This window comes from Glycine soja, chromosome 12 (genome assembly GCF_004193775.1).
Source record: "Glycine soja cultivar W05 chromosome 12, ASM419377v2, whole genome shotgun sequence".
NCBI lineage: Eukaryota > Viridiplantae > Streptophyta > Magnoliopsida > Fabales > Fabaceae > Glycine > Glycine soja.
In genome coordinates, this window is record NC_041013.1 from 8307097 (window position 1) to 8325336 (window position 18240).

Sequence of the window (18240 nt, forward strand, 5' to 3'; positions counted from 1 at the left end):
GTATACCAATAGAAATTCAAACAAACAAATAGACACAAGCACAAGAAACAGCATGGATTCGAAAACAGGTTTATGGTACCTTATTACAATGACTTAATTGCATTTTTATCTATTAGTTTGGGTTGTATGTGATTTTTGTCTTTCAACTTTTTCTTTGAACTAGTTAAGTTTTTCAACTTTTAAAACTAAAGCAAATTTGTTTGTGCCGTCTAAAACCCTCAAATTATTATTTTCTCTCTAAATTATTTTTACAAGCCTTCCGAAAACTCTAACCTATCCACAATATCCCTTGGCGAGTTGTTGCAATTAGGTGTATGAAAAATTGAAAATGATCCTATTGTATTACAAGGTCATGTCATGTCTTGTATGTACTAGGATGATGAAGGAGTTTCTGCGGTGCTCTGGGAATCCTTGCAAAGCGAAGGCTGCAATTCTCATCGTGGATGTCTTAACAACAAGGACCCTTTTTTAACTACCATATTATTGGTGCGAATGAAATTCAATGTGAGTTATAAAACAATTTTTAAAACATAGAAATCATAAATTAATATAGTAAAAATGATAAAATTTGAAGAATTTATATATGGTTAGATGAGCAAGTACAAATAAAATTGCTCTCTAGCTTGGTTTGCAATATTGTTGCATATAACAATTTGTTTTCCTCTGTATATGTGTTCTCTCTATATTATACCATGTACTATTTAGAACCCAGAAAACAAATTCGATTTAAGGATGCATTTGGTTGGAAATAAGTTTTTGATTTCTCGGGAATCATAGGGTTGAAAAACTTAGGTAGCATTTGGTTTGAATATTTATTTTCTATTTTCATTTTTTATCATTTTCTAAAAATAATTTTCATTTTCAATATTTAAAAAACATGTATTAAGAAGAAAATGTGGATTTATTGTTTTCAATTTTGAGCCTGTTAAAATATTTTCTAAATTTTAAACAAATGTATTTGTACTCCTATTTTTTGTTTTCTTTGAAAATAAAAATAGAAAACACTCAAATCAAATATTATCTTAATTTTTCATATTTGATATGCATTTTTAAAAAATAAAATTTGGGAGAAAGGATGTTGTGTGAGAATATTGTCTAATTAGTTTCCTATGAAAAATAACCCATGAGAGAGGTGGAAATTTTACTTTCACGGGTTTAATTCTTATTTTATTACAATAAATATATCATGTTATTCTTTATTAAATTATATAATATGATAAATAATTAAATAATTGATAAAAAATACATCTAACTCTTTGATTTATAAAACACTTATCTAAAAATTCATCATCATCAACCAAACAAATTTTATTCATTTTTAGAAAACATGATTCTTAAACATGAAAAAAAAAATATCCTCTAGCAGACATTTCCTAAGTCTTAAAAGTTGAAAAATAAATCTCATTTATTTAAAATAATTTTTAGTCAAACCTAACTAAATCTCATCCCTAATTGCATTCACACATGTGTCTTCTCCCGCTTTATATATATAAAGATTGTTTTAACTTAACTAAAACTTTTGAGTTTAAGAATCCTAAGTATGTAACCTCTTTAAATACATTTATTTTTTATCATATTAATTATTACTATTATTATTATATTTATCAATTTCTTTCATTTTTCTTCGTATTAGAGCTTTGTTGACGCACCAAAGTAATTAAGTTTATCCACTTTCCATCAAGCTACGTAATATAATTATATGTTTTTCCAATAATTAAGTCTTCCACAATATCCAGAGTTTCTTTCAAGTTTAAATACATGCATACCCAAAACACATGGTTTTGGTTACGTGTCTTAGAACCTCCGAAGAAATTAGAGGGACTATATATAACGAGGCAAAAGCTGGTTCCAGTTAGGTTGGAAAATTATTATGAGGTTCATCATCACTTTCTTTCTGTGATGTTAGACTCGAAGAAGTAAAACCCCCCTATATATTCTAATCAAATAAATAACATAAACTCATTAATTTTCTAATTAAAATAATCCAAAAGCAGTCATAAAAAGTTGCTATGATTCTTAACAAAACTCAGTTGGAGAATTGAAAATTCCACATAAACTGCCAGCTGGTGTATTATTGTTACAGAAAATAATCTATGCATTAAACATGTAAATGTCTTTACAATATTATTCAATTACAAAATAACAGATGATAATTTTATTTATTTATATATTAATTATTTTGAAAATTATATTAATCAATTTTTTAAATTCATATTAGCTATCTTTAATTTATATATATATATATATATATATATATATATATATATATATACTTTCATTTCCTAATAGTTCCTTAAATTACACTCGCTTCTTCTTATTTTAAAATTTTTACTTTCAGTTTTTTAAAAGATTTTAATATGTCATATATTTTAATAAATGAATTAGTAGTTGTGAATATCCATGAAAGAACCTTCCATGAATTTTTTTTTAACTTTTAAAGTCACTAATAATCAATTTTCGACATGATATTATTGATTTTCAAACTATAATGAATAAAAAGGTGTTTTGAATAATCAAATTATGAGTTTCAAAACTCTATATATGTTGAATTATTTTTCATTTTTAAAGTTTCAAAGTTTAGAGAAAAATTCTAAATTAATTGCCAATAAAATTAAGAGTCATAAAAGGAGAAAAATTAATATTAATTTTTAAACATAAAAATATACTAGATTATAACATATGTTAATTTCTTAGGATAAGTAATATAGTCTCTAAAATAAAAATAAAGAAATAATGTAATTTAAGCACCAGAGAGTACAATTTACTGTAATTTAGTCTTAATACAAGGAGAATGTCAGTGAGAAAATGGAGAATCCAAAATCAACCAACAATTACATATGAACACTCTTTAATTCTAAATTAGTGGAAGAAAGACATTCCATGCTTATATTTTTTTTTTGGATAAATATAAAGATAAATGGAATTTTTTTTTGGACCCAGGCATTCCTAAGTCGAGAGTTAAGTATTAATTTCTCACTGTACGAAGATTCATTTAAAAGACCACATTTTTTAACATATTTTTTTCATATGCATTATACATGGACTACACTTCGTGTCTACATTTAAAATTTCTTTAAATAAATATTGAGGGAAATGGATGTATCAAAAATATAAAACCAGATATAGTAATATGTAGTTAAAACAAAAATACAGGTAAAACAAAATTGGAAATAGAGTATTGAGAGAGTCGCTACCAAAAAAAAAAAAGTATTGAGAGAGGAGATTACAGCTAAAGAAATATAGAGACCAAATTAGAATATTGACTTTATTATTTATGATAGATATAAGTGTAGATAATTTTTTTTATTATTATATCATATCACTTCACATTATTAGAATAAATAATAATTTTTATCCCTAATTATCCCTAAAATATTATTCTATTTTCTAAATAGTCTTTAAAATAAATAAATTATATAAATAATTTCTCAAACATTAAAAATCATACAAAATAATTTCTTAAATATTAAAAAAAAGATTTTAAATTAGTCTTTGAACCTCAGTAAACATCATTAATGTAAGAACTAAATTAATAAATATTTATTATTTTAGAGATAATATATATATATATATATATATATATATATATATATATATACTTATTAGTTATAAAAAATATTTGAAGAACTAAATTGATAGTTTATTTCATATAGGCTAAAATATATTTTTCGTCTTTATGAATATCGAAATGTTCAGAATTCATTTCTGTAAAAAAATTTATATGTTTTTTTTTCTCTTAAAATTTAAATGTGTTGTTTTTTAGCAAGTTTAGATGAATCCAAGCCTACATGACATTTTTAAAAAAAATTAAATTAGAGGCTAAAATATATTTTTCGTCCTTATAAATATCGAAATGTTTGGAATCCATCCCTGTAAAATTTTGAGTCTTTTTTTCGTCTTTAAAAAATTAGAATTTGTTACTTTTTGACCCAGAGGTACATTCAGGTATCTGAACTTACGTGTCATTTTTTCATTGGTTTCATTGATAACTATGAGAGTGAGTAATTTTGGAGAAAAAATCCACAAATTTGTAAATCTCTTTTTTCTAATTTCCTTCTTTCCTAACTTTCTTCCTTCTTTGAATTTAAATAAATAATTTCTTTTTTTTTCTTTTTTAAATGTTCTATTCAACTACAATGGTCAGTACCACATTATTGACCTTCTCATCTTCTTATGCTTCTTTGACCCCCATTCCTTATGAAAACTTAACACCTTCACTCTTAAACTCAACGTTACGAATACCAATTTCAATGTTCTATTGGAATCAAACATCGTAGACAAACTCAACAACCTAGCTTTCAAATTCACTTCTCTCTTGGATTAGCTTGGTGGGCTGAGAAGATGAAGAAAGTTAGAGAAGAAGAATTTACAAATTTGTGGATTTTTTTCTTTATTTTGTGGTAGGTTTTAATCTTCAAAAATCACCCACTCATATAGTCATCAATGGAACCAACGAGACAGTGACGTGCAGGTTTGGATGCACAAACCTATGTCCTGACCAAAAAGTAATAGATTTTAATTTTTTGAGGACAAAAAAAGACTCAAAATTTTATAGGGACGAATTTTGAATATTTCAAAATTTATAAGAATAAAAAATATATTTTAACCTATAATTTAATTTTAAAAAAATTTCATATAGGCTCGGATTTATCCACACTTAACTTTAGATAAAAAATAACACATTTTAATTTTAGTAGGATAAAAAATATATCAATTTTTTTTTAATATTTATAAAAACAAAAAACATATTTTTAGCATGTATTATATTTGATACTTCCATCACCTGTGTCGTTTTTTTTTTCCAAAATGTCACATAAATATCCATGCATCATTGTTGAAAATTAAATAAGACTAATTAGCCAGGGATTAATTATTTTTTTGTCTGAGGTTCGCCATCTTGTGTTGTATTGTCCAAGTCAAGATTAGAAGTATGCTGGGACCCATACTGAGTCGTCATAGTGTGGGGCCCACTGGGCCCCATTACAACCATTGATTGAGACTACACTTTTCACGAGCCTCATGCGCCGGGCCAATCGGGGCGGTGAATTTTGGGAACGCGTCAATAGGGTCCTTCTCCTTCCTTCATGCCTTCATTCACACCAAATCAATACCTTGTCAATAAAAACACAAAAATACTAATTAATATTATTAATAATATTCCCAAATCCCAAGAAAACAACAAGATTGAATCTCTTACGGAATCTTCCAAATTAATTCAAATTTAGTTTGTGTATGTACCAATATTAATTTCGACAATTTTTTCCCATATGATTGATGGAAATTGTTGAATATGGTTCGGTAAACTAACTTACGTTCCGGGAGAGAGGCTTTGTATCCAAAATTTCTTTCCAAGTTATTAAATTTGTAATTGAATTTTTATACACCATAATTAAGAATGAGCAATCTCCCCTATACTATTAGGTTTGGAAAAATAATATAATCTCTATTTTCAAACTTATATTTATGAGAGTTTATAAAGTATACAATTCAAAAGTAACATAATTAAATACACCACTTCTTAATATCTTTTATTCTCGTGATTTTCGTTTTACAATTTTAAAATAAAATTAATTTAGGTCTTATTCAGATTAGACTATCTTTCAAAACAAACAAATTAAATAATAATATACCTATTACAGAAAGTGAGCTGTACAAAAATAATTATTATACACAAAATTGAACGGATTTTAATTCTAATGTGTTACAATTATACCGACTTTTATCCCCCTTTGCGCAAACGGTTAACTATAATCTCGCTTGTTAAACTTAAATTTGTCTATTTTTATACTATTAATTTTCGTACTTATCTTGTCACTGAACAAGAAAAAATCAATTTTCTTTTCGTACTTATCTTCATCATCCATCCATTATTCATTTAATTTAAAACACAAATAGATGGGATTCGTCTCAAACAAAGTATTTCAGTTTAGAAGATAAAATGAAAAAATTACACACCCATATATAATTAAATCATAACTAGGTTAAAACAACTATGAGCATATTTTTTTCTCATGATGAATATGTAGTCATGTACCATTCTTTATATTCTCTTTTAATATTGACAAGTATTTCTCCACATGTAAAACTCAGATCAAATGTAATAATACTTGAACGTTCAAAGCCAAGAGAAGAGAGACAAAACAACTACACTAGTTCTGGTCATCTTCTCAAGTCTCAGTCTCAGTTCTCCCATTTTTGTGCCGAGTCCACTGCATCCTTTGTAAAGCCTTCACAGACTTCTTCTCTCTATCTCTCTTTCTCTTTTCTCTTTCTTGGAATTTATGATTAGACGTGGTGGGCTATCCATGGATTCAGATCCAATTGGGAGCTTCTTCCTCCATAAGCCAATTGTTCTCAACTCTTTCTCAGCTGAAGACACAAACAGCCACAACCCCGAGTGGAAAAAACTCAGTCTTCACAACAACAACAACATGGATGCCACAGTTACCACAAAAGACTACACCATCCCCTTCCGAATCAACCTTAGCTGTTCTTCTGCAGACAATCATGATGATGCTTCTTCACCAACATCTCTCCATAGCAGAACCGAGATGGACTTCTTCTCCGACAAGAACAGTACCAAAGATGATGACAACAACATCGTTGCTGCGGCTGGTTCTGCCTCTCTCCCCGACAATGATCATCATTCCATCTCTCCACCCACGTTGGATTTAAAAGTAAACGTGAGTCACATACTCATCTTTATATTTCACATGTTATATCACGGACAAAACTTAGATACAGTTTCTTAGATGTTTTTAGAGTTCTATCAGAATTGGAGTTTCATTACGAAAATTCAACTCTAATCGGAGATAACACCAAAAGTACTTAGAGAAGTGCATATATGAAAGTTTTGTTCTTATATATATATATATATATTGTGTATGGTTTATGGTTTTAAAATTGCACAAACTTTTGAAATTGAGCTCAATCTTTTTCTGTATGATCATATCTTGTTGGTGTGCTAATGAATTTGATACTTTTTGTTTAATAGACTTGTCTGAATCTTCTTACTACCAATGCTAGTAGCGATCAATCTATGGTGGAAGATGAGATATCACCCAATTCAGAAGACAAAGAAACTAAGAAAGAGGTAAAGATAGATATGTATAGCACCTATCTAGTTTAATTAATTTAATGATATTACAACATGTCATGGGGTGTTTCTCTTTTTTGTTTTATTTCGGGGTATTTCAAAATTGAGCGTTTGCCATGAACCGTCGTTTGTTCAGATGGCTGATCTTCAAGGTGATCTTGAGAGAATGAAAAGGGAGAATCAAAAGTTGAGGGACACGCTTGATGAGGTTAACACCAACTACAACGCGCTTCAGATGCACTTTATGAATATGATGCAGGAGCGGAAGGGCGAGGAAGGTGAAGATCAGCAAGAAGTGTCTGATGGCAAGGTTAAAGAGAAGAAGCAGGGTCAGAGTGGTGGTGGGGTATTGGTGTCAAGGCAGTTTATGGATCTTGGGTTGGCTAGCGCTGATATTGAACCCTCATCTTCATCAGGGGGAATAAGAAGTCAAGATAGATCAGGATCACCCAACATAGATGTGGCTTCCAAGGGATTAGGGACTAGTAACAATGATGGGAATAATAGTGTTAATGATGAAGAAGAGAAGGAGTATGATAGAGGGATTGAGAGCGAAGATAGTCCTTCAGGGCATGCTGATAAAGTTCCAAGGTTCAGTAGTCCTTCAAAGAATAATAATGTTGATCAGGCTCAGGCTGAGGCTACTATGAGGAAGGCAAGAGTTTCTGTTAGAGCTCGATCCGAAGCACCCATGGTACGTAATTAAGAGTGCATGTTCTTCAATTTTGGAAAAATTGTTCTCATGGTTAATTGTTGTTCATTTTAGCTGATGGAGAAGTTTTTTACTTTGGCTCAGATTACTGATGGGTGTCAATGGAGAAAGTACGGGCAGAAGATGGCCAAAGGAAACCCATGTCCTAGAGCTTATTATAGATGTACCATGGCTGCTGGTTGCCCAGTTAGAAAACAGGTATATTATATGTGATGTCCACTATAAAGCTTGATTTCCAGTTTTGAAACAAAAATTAATGATGATTCCACACTTCCACACTTATTGAGCTGAATACACACCCTTAGGTGGAAGGGAGAGAATTATATTAGGAACTGAAAAAATCAAATTTGGTACTAAAATATTTGGCATTAGTCATTAACTTTATTGATTGGCTTAAAGGTCTTAAAATACAGTTAAGATTTTTGAAGTTTGGTGAATGCAATTGTGGCTGCATGATATGAATTGCATTTGTCTAATTTTTTTTACAATATCAAGAATCTTGATAAAATCCGAATCTCAATTTAAAATCTTTGAGTCAATTAATTATTACTAAACAAGTTTGCAATTTTGCATACAATATATGTTAATTTTTTTTTTTGGGTAAATATTAATTATTAGTATTATTAGTTTCTACTAGCAAAAGAAAAATTAAATTTTGAATTGATGCTTTGTTTCTCCTCTTCTTCTTTCTCTATTTATCAGTGAATCAATCTTATATCTTATCATAGTATTAATCCTAATGATTTTTTGAGATTCATTTATTGAAGTTTGATAAGAGTACAAACTACTATTAAATTGAAGAATGTTTAGTTTCAAGGCTCATTTTTTAGTTCTTCAGCATGGGTAGGTTAAAAATCAAGTGGTTTTTCTAATCCAACATTTGGTACTTAAAATTAACAGGTACAAAGGTGTGCTGAAGACCGAACAGTCCTTATCACAACCTATGAAGGAAATCACAACCATCCTTTGCCTCCAACAGCAATGGCAATGGCACAAACCACATCCTCAGCAGCAAGAATGTTGCTTTCTGGATCCATGTCAAGTGCTGACAGCATAATGAATGCAGACTTCCTCACAAGGACACTCCTTCCTTGCTCTTCAAGCATGGCCACTATCTCAGCTTCTGCTCCATTCCCAACAGTTACATTAGACCTAACTCATTCTCCAAACCCTCTACAGTTCCCAAGGCAGCAGCATCCAAACCAGTTGCAAATTGGTGTCCCTCAGAATTTTGCAAACTCCCCATCATCTTTAATGCCTCAGATATTCGGACAAGCACTTTACAACCAATCAAAGTTTTCTGGCCTACAAATGTCATCACATGATACAGCAGACCCTTCTTCACAATTTGGTTACCAACCTCATCAGGTTCCACCACACCTTGCTGACACAGTTGGTGCTGCCATTGCTACTGATCCCAATTTCACTTCAGCATTGGCAGCTGCTATCACTTCCATCATTGGTGGTGCTCAGCAACAACACAGCAACATTAATAATAATAGTAACAATAATGTCAACATGACAGCCAACATCAACAATGGCAATGGCAACAGCAATGGCAACGGAAAGCAATAAAATCAGCAATTCCAATAGGGAATTAGTTGACCCCTTTCAATTTTTTTACGACATTAATTTAATTTGATTAAATTAATTAAGTTGATTTTATGACCTTTTTATTTGTTCATTTGTTTTTTTTTTTGGGATGCAGGAAACCGTTACTATTTGACATAGATAATTTTTTATTTGGTTATAGACTTTAATTATATCAGTTGTTATCTCCCTCAGTCGTAGTTTGCTGAAAACTGCATACAAAAACAAACAGAAATTTTATATATAAAAGAAAAGAAACAACTTTTGTTTCCTCACATATTTTGAAAAAAATATGGACTTGGATGTCCTTATTCCTTTGTAATTTTTCTCATGGTAGAAGCTAAATCTTGTGAAAAAGAAAAATCGGGATGATAAAAGAAGATATCACTATTGCGTGTAACAAATGACATTATATGGAAAGGAAAAAGAATTCAAGAAAATCGTCTAAGAGTGGTTGAAGAGTATGTCACTCTAGCTTGGACGCGTAAGGATATTTTTATAGCGAGAAAATTAATAAAAAACCGACTCAGAGAGAGTCATCTTCAACTTGCCTTTTGCGTTGCACGATTGCTGGTCAAACAGCTATGTGAATGCAGTTTCTAGTATGTTAAAAATTTGACATCAAGAAATTATTTCGGCCATAATTAATTTTATCTTATTTATTTTTATGCATATATAAAAATACAGCTCAAAATTACATGGAGTAACTTTTTGTTGTTCAACTTTGACTTTAAAAAGTATTTTTCCAAGTGAATATATGGCTAATATATATACTATACAGTAACTATATTGGTTTTAAATTTCTCTTTATTAGTAGTATCTTTTCTGTTGGACGAAAGATACTTTTGCTTTGACAAAATCATTCATCCGCAAAAGGAGATAAAGTAAGGCTCATGGTAATCTCTTGTCAAGTCCTAACTATGAATTTGAGCAATGTTGACTTAAAATCTTATTCATCAAACCTTCCTTAGGAGATGAATATATGCATGTGACGGAGGCACATTTAATACACTGTATCTCCTTAACTTAATATATGGTCTAGCTGATGATGATATATTAATTTTATATGTATTTATATAGAAATTAAATGAGATTCTAAAAATGGCAAGATCGATATTATGTTAAAAATTTGATTTAATTTTGCGTATTTATTTTATTTTTCTTTCATATAAGTGTATATTAAAAAATTTGTCTAAACTACACCTACAAGTGACAAAGACAATTTAACATATGTCATCAAAATAAAATTAAAAGCCCTACCCATATATAAAATTACATGCAATTATAAGCATGTGAATAACTTTATGTAGGTATTGGATTAAGATTTTAAAATATTTTTTAATATATTTTAAAAAAAAATTAAAAGATTTTTGTGAGAATGTAATAATTTTTTAAAAAAATTTAAAAGACTTTTATGATTTGAATTTTGTAATTTAGATTTTAATAGATGTATAAAATATGAATTCACAAGATTTGGAACGACTCTATGACTTTACAAGATTTTAAAAGACTCCATAAATTTTTAGAAAACATTCAAAATTATAAAAGTTTATAAAAAAAAATAATGGATAATATGCAAATTCTTAATTCTTTCCCTCATAAAAATTCAACGAACCTTTAACACCCTTAATTTTTCATGAAAAATAAATAAGTGAGTCAAGTAATGTATCCTATCTGATTCAACTTTTGAACACAATAAATTCTATTCAATTGACAATTGAAGCTAGTAAAATAGGTTTATGTTATTGCCAAGTTTTTTTTATAGTAAATGATTTTTTTGGAAAGGTAAAGTAAAATATAATACTAGTTATTAAAACAAAAAACAGCCTCCACAAGCCATGAGGAAAGGCACACTAGCTCCAAGATAGGGGTGCACCATGAAGAATAGAAGGTTCCTAATTGAATCATAACTACTTCTATGAATAAGTTTTAATAGATGAGATGAGTTTTAGATAATTCAGCCTACATTGTTAAAAGTGATGTTGTTCCTCGTCAACCAAATCTCCAACATGTTGTATGTTGAAAAATGTATATAAGTTTGCAAGTCTTTATAGTGTTTGAAGCAAATCTCCATTTAAGTATATAACTAAAAATGATTGTATTTGTATTAATAATAAATAAGTTAAATAAGTCACAATGAGTGTCATAAATAACATCAAATACAAAAAGATAGCAGAGTTATCATAGGTTAAAATACAAAAAGATAAAGTTTCTATATGCCAAAATGTCTACATGTTCATAATATATAGCAAATAATTGAGTTTATATTTTAATAATGAAAAGTTGATAGGGAGAAACAAGAGAAAGGAGAAGCATCTTGTGCATAACAATGGTAAAATTAACATGTAGTTATTGAAGATTATAAGATATTGAGGATTATGAAGTGTTATACATAAATGTCTATATTATTTTCAAGAAAGAAAGAAGAAATTATGAGTAAAGAGAAAAAGAGAATCCAAGAAAATCTCTAATATTTTGTGTAACTATTTGATACATATTTTCTATTAAAAAGTCATAAGAAATCCATCGAAATGCATACTAAAAATATTCATCAAATTTTTTTATATTTTTTAATACTAGATTACTTTTATTAAGTTATAAAAATATTTAATTAAATACTATTAAATTTCTTTGGATCGACACCCATAGCATTAAAAAAAGACTTATTTATATCATTTATAAATAATTTTAATTAAATAACATAAAATTTATTTATATTATTTAAAAATCTTAATTAAATGCCTTAATACTTTTTTATATATATATTTTTTAAAATTTTTAATATCTTAATCCAGAAAAGTCTCATAAAGTTATACGTTATTAAAATGAACGTCTGTATACTATACAGACCTAACATGGTTACCAGACCTAAAACGATGTCTCCTATTTGATCAACATATATAGGGCTTCTGGTCAAGCTATTAATTAGATTACTATTCATTGAAGCCTTTTGTTGTTATGTTCTACACGCCAATGCCTAACATTACCAAATCCACTATAGTATTGGGAAATGCTAACTAGATTTTGTGCATTACTTTTGAGTCCAGTTTGGAACTGGTTTGGTCTGTATCGAAGTTAGAGCACTCAGCAGTAAAGTCTTGATGGGTTGGTTGTGACTTGTGGGCTTCATCATTGATTTGGTTGCATGCCTTCTTCGCTGCCAATTTGAAAGCTCAAGTAAGCAAATAGGCTATGATTCTTGAATGGTCAGGCTAATTGCCCATTCCCATGCTTCTGACTAATGTGTTATTCAGCACCAAAAGTAAAGCATCGCCTTTTTTCTTCAAAATTTGGTGCAATCATGAGCAGAGATTAATTATAGTTCTCCACTGCACGAGCCCTCAGTGATCGTACAATTGACATGCCACTACATGCATCCACTTTGATTTGATTAAATAAATTATTGAATTGGATTGGTAAAGTCTCATTTTTGGATTAATTATGTGGATGATTTAACGTTAGCTTTAGTGATTGCATGTAGTAAATTTTCTCGCCATCGTTGAATTTTTACACATCATTTATATCTTGAATTTTAGGAGGTTGATTCTTATGTATTGGTCATCTTTTAACAAAACCTAAGCCAGATTTTAAACCAAAATTTAAAATATTGATATTAAGATTGCGTAGAAAAATAAATATTCAAAGATAACCGTTTTTAGTTAATTTGTTTTGAGCACCTCTTCTTAAACGATGAAATGAAACTATTCAACTATATAATTTGTTTTATTATTCAATTAATTATGTGTTAGTTTGTTTTAAAAAAAATGTGTATTTTTATTAGTTTGGTGAGAAAATATTTAATTATAAATGATTTTTTTTCTGAATATGATGCCTCATCCACCATTTTTTATTAAGCCTTTTATATTAGTTTTTTTTTTTCATTTTACTTCTCTCCAACCCAGCACATCTTAATTAATCACCAAAATCTCCTGAACAATCCTCCATTAAACCTCTTTGTCGCCCCTTACTGGTGTCTTCATTGACTCAACCTTGTATATTAGGTCAGCAAACACACAACACTGCTTCACACAAGAACACATATACGCAATACATAGTTTCAGCACAATACATATATATTCAACATTCCTCCCCCTTATTACAAACAATGACGAAAACAGAAACCTTTCAGCACCATCTACCCCTAGCCTTCCTAGTCAACTATAAATTATTACATAGTATTGAAGCACAAGTGGAAAATAAAATCTCACATTAGATAAAAATAAAAAAAATTTAGTATATACAAGTCAGAAAAAGATTCATAAATCTTAATATTAAAATCTTGAATTAAAGTATGGTATTCAAATTGAGATTGGTCTCAAGACTCATTAATATAAATATTTCCTATTTATCCTTTCAGTTTCACAATTATATATAGTTTCGGACTACGTACCATGTGGCTCCTTCACTTATACCCGCAGAATCAACAAGCCACAGCCACCATGCATGGTCGTTCTTCTTCCCCACATCTCGGTCTCAAAAGCTAAGTCAAAACATCAGAAACCACTAGGAATCACAACTCCAATCTCATTTTGACCTTCTCCGCTAACTAACGAATACCAAAACATTGGATTCTGGGTGAATGAAGTCACTGAAAACGTTGAAGTTCTAAGGGATTAGTGTTATGGCGTAGACAGAATTAAAACAATAAAAGGAAACAAACAATTGTGATATATGGTTCGGTCGCTGAGACTTATGGACAATGAAGAGAGTCTATGATTTATATTATTCTTCTTAGACAACATGTATAAAGTTTTAATTACTATAATTAATGTGATGAAACAACTTTTTTTTATTATCTTCAAACAATTTAATTAATTACTATGATTTATATATAAAAGAAGGTTATATTTTATAAAATGATATCACATAACACTTTCATATTATTTTTTTCAAATAATTCAATTAATGTATATTTTATATTTTATATTTTATTTTATTAATTTTCAATAAAATGTTATATCAATTATAGTACATAAGAACCATACAAATTGGAATACTTAGATTTTGTATTTATTTATTTATTTATTCGAATTTTATATAATAGGTTGAAGAATCATGTAAATTGATATGGTATGTTTTTATTAATCAAAGTAAAAATATGAAAAATATTTGATTACAAGTATAGTTTAAAATACAATAATTATCATTAAAAGTAAATTTTGCATGAACACAATTAATATAGATTTGTTTCTTTTTTTTTAATTTGCACAGGTAAAATTTAAGTCAATTCATATAAATATATTTTACTATTATAAAATACACATGTGCACAATTTTAATTAATTGTCCAATAAAATAACTTAAGTCAACATTAATTTATTCTATATATTTAGTGAATATTATATATTATAATTTTCATTTTTAAATTCATCACATCACATGTGCGTATATAAAATATATTTAAATATTTATTTATATATTTACTAATAAGGGTGTAAGTAACCTGGATTGAGTTGAGTTTTCTTTATTTTTTAATCCAATTTAATTAAACTTAATTGGGTTAAATTGAATTGTGTTTATTTTTCCAACCCAATCCAACCTTCAATAAATTGGATTGTGTTGGTTATTGGATTAAGCTATTAAAAAAAATGTAACATCTTTAAGTCTTGAAAAAATCTTCAAACTCAAAAATAGTAAAGATATTTTTTATAGAATGGTAAGAATATTTTAAAAATCAGTATTCATAAAACAATATTGTACTATTCATATGATAAATTGAAAAAAATAAAACATAAATATATACACATAATATCATTCATAAAATAATGTTATTATCTTAAAATAAACAAAAAAAAAGAGACAAACTTCAAAATAAATGTATTATCTTAAGATAAATAATCTATTACCTTAAGAATGAGATGTGTTGACTTTAGGGTTTCTATATTAGTAATTTAATTGTGCACGGGTTGGATTAGGTCTTGGTCAGGTCCAAACCTGCGAACTCATCACCCAATCCAATTTTAATCATATTCATTAAACTAAAACCAATCTAATAACTCAATCCAACCATAAAATCTAGTTGGGTTGAATTGAATTGGATGGATTCGCATATTGGGTTTGATTCACTTACACCTCTATCTACTAATATACATTTATTAAAATTGAAACTAAATAAAATATATTAAAAATTCAAATAATATAAAAAGTGCTCTTATAAATTATAAAATATGAATTTAATACCTGTATATGGCACAAGAAACTTAACTAGTTATATAATAACATTAAAATGAGTTCTCCTTAAAAAAGTGATCTCTAAAATGTTGGATCTAATTACGATTCGGTTGTTGATGGATTGACAAGTACACCAATTCGTCCAAAGTAGTAAAGTTAAAACAGAAGTTCGAGTGTCGAATCCACATGAACTTTATTTGTACTTAGGTAGATAAATATTTTATTAATAAATGAAGTTAAAGAAAATTGACTTGAAAAGGTTATGAGAAAAATAATAATTTAAATTGGTAGAAAATTAAATCAAACAAGAGAAAAAATTAAACAAGAATTTAAATTGATTAATTAAAGAGAGAAAATTAGAGAACTCAATAATCTTGTAGAAGTAAATTTAGAAGATGTAAATGTTAAGAACTTAGCCTACCAGAGTTACTCTTGGATGTAATGTTAATAATTTTTCTTTATTTATAATTATTCCAATTTACACCTGCATCTACTAGTATACTCTAACTTTGGTCTCCTGCATGAAAGAATCTAATTTATTTATTTCTGTCTCACATCCCTTTGCAGAGCTAAAATAGTAAATTGCATTAAGAATAGATATGTATAACATGTTAAACAAATATCAATTTATCCCTATTAATGACTTTATTTAGATACTCTTTCTCAGTTCTATTAGAAAATAACGTCTCTCAACACTACTCCTAAAACTTACCATACAAATGGGTGATCAAATCACAAGTAATAATATTAAGCATAAGAAAAGATAATGCAAATGTAATATTCATAAATAAATAGGAAGAAGAATTACATAAAGAGTAGTTGATTGTTAAGTTTCCAACAGAGGAGATTTAACCTCTCATAGTCATAGGAGACTTTACAATTGCAAGAGAGAAATATTTAGTAAAGGGGAATAAGATAAGAAAAGGGGATAGTAGGAAGGAATGACTCTTAATAATTACTTCTCCTTCTTCTACCTTTTGCCTTCTATAAGAAATTATATTATCTTGGAATTTTTGTTTATGTTTTTCCTTCTCTTTTCTTCTTTTATAGGTGCATATTAGCTTAGATAAGCGGACTTCTTGCGCTAAGCCCGTGTCTACTTTCTTGAATTAGTCTGTTTTCCTTAATTAACCTATTTTCCTTAATTATCCATACTTTTCTTAATTATCCTCGATTTCCTGAATTACCCTGCTTTTTTTTGCTTTATTTTACTCACTAAGTATCATAAATTCATCCCTTTAAATATTTTATGCACAAAAACTTAAATGATGTTAATTTAACAATTATTTGCTCAAAAAGGAAGAATTAGGAGAGAAAAATTACAAATTCTTATATAATTTAATCCCAAAATATACTCATAATTAGCAGTTATCAAACTCCCCCAAATTTAAATCTTTACTTGTACTCAATCAAAAGGAAAAGGTTCAAAGTTTACCATTGACAATTCATGAGATAACTACATACATTCCAAAAAGTTTCATTGGTCAATTCTCAAGTTCACAGTTGTCATAAGTTCATAAAAGGAGCAGAACAAGATGCACTTCAAATGAAATGGTTAGCAAGAAAGACAGATCACAAAGAATAATCACCAACTTCAGTCCTCACAAGGATAGTGTTTCTCTCAATCCCACAAGTGTCTCGATAAAAGTGTTTCAATTATAACAACTGAATTGAAAAATTCTCAATTTTACACATCATCTCAGTCAATGCTATCATACATGCACAATGTGGATCACTAAGGACTTTATTAGACTTGTAATGTGGCTGAACTAACAAAGAAATCATGGTTTTTCTAGGATTCAAAACTTAGGATCTATGACAACATTCATTTTCCCAAATTATTAACAAACTACACCTTAGAATTTTTCACAACACCAACCTTTTTGCTTTACTACTCTTTTCAGCACATTCATTTCCTTTGATGATGATTTACCCCAGCTTTTATTCTTTAAAATAACAATAATATTTTTTTTGCAATAATATTCATATTGGGCTTAGCTAGCCCATTAACTTTCAAAGCATCTTAATGGGTTTCCACCTTGACTTGAATATTTTTCAAATCTCCAAGAACTAAGAACAACGAAAGAAATCTCCTATACAACACACCCTAAAACGTCTCAAGATATGTGTAATTTTACAAAGTCCAAAGTATGCTAAACTTCTCAATAGGCAAAGATGATTTGATTTATATCATACTTAATTCGACTACTATTAAAAAAAAGATAAATTGTATCATAATTAATTAAATTTCAATTGAAAAATAATTTATATTACCATTCATTTAATTAATTTAAAAAGTAACTTATACAAACCAAAAGTAAGTTTTCATTTTATATTGTGAAAATACAAAACGTATTGCTATTTTGCGTTGTAAACCAATACAAAATGAAAATCCATTTCTGTTTTGATTTGAAATTAGCGGAAACACATTTCTGCAAGCGATATTTTTTGTCAGAAAAACAAATGCAAGGGGTGTAATTAGATAAAATGGTGCACGTTTAACAATTTCCAATAGTCATAGGGAACATGCTAGGTGCACCCAACAATTTATTGAATGGGCCATTATGCCCTTCATTTAAAAATTTAAAAAAGCTTTCCTCCTCTTCCGGAACCACTCTCACTTTCTCGCTGCTTGTTTTCTTCTTCTCTGCTGCGCGTCTTCTCTTCTTCTT

The 18240-nt window shown here is 28.6% G+C and overlaps 1 protein-coding gene across 1 annotated transcript; it reads left to right on the plus strand.

Moving 5' to 3' along the window:
- Positions 1 to 6045: 6045 nt before the first annotated feature.
- Positions 6046 to 9576, plus strand: LOC114378401 (probable WRKY transcription factor 31). The gene is made up of 5 exons (XM_028336993.1): positions 6046 to 6683; positions 6995 to 7093; positions 7233 to 7790; positions 7893 to 8006; positions 8709 to 9576. The coding sequence occupies exons 1-5, from the start codon at positions 6282 to 6284 to the stop codon at positions 9381 to 9383; spliced, it is 1848 nt and encodes a 615-aa protein (XP_028192794.1). The 5' UTR covers positions 6046 to 6281; the 3' UTR covers positions 9384 to 9576.
- The last annotated feature ends 8664 nt before the right edge of the window (positions 9577 to 18240 follow it).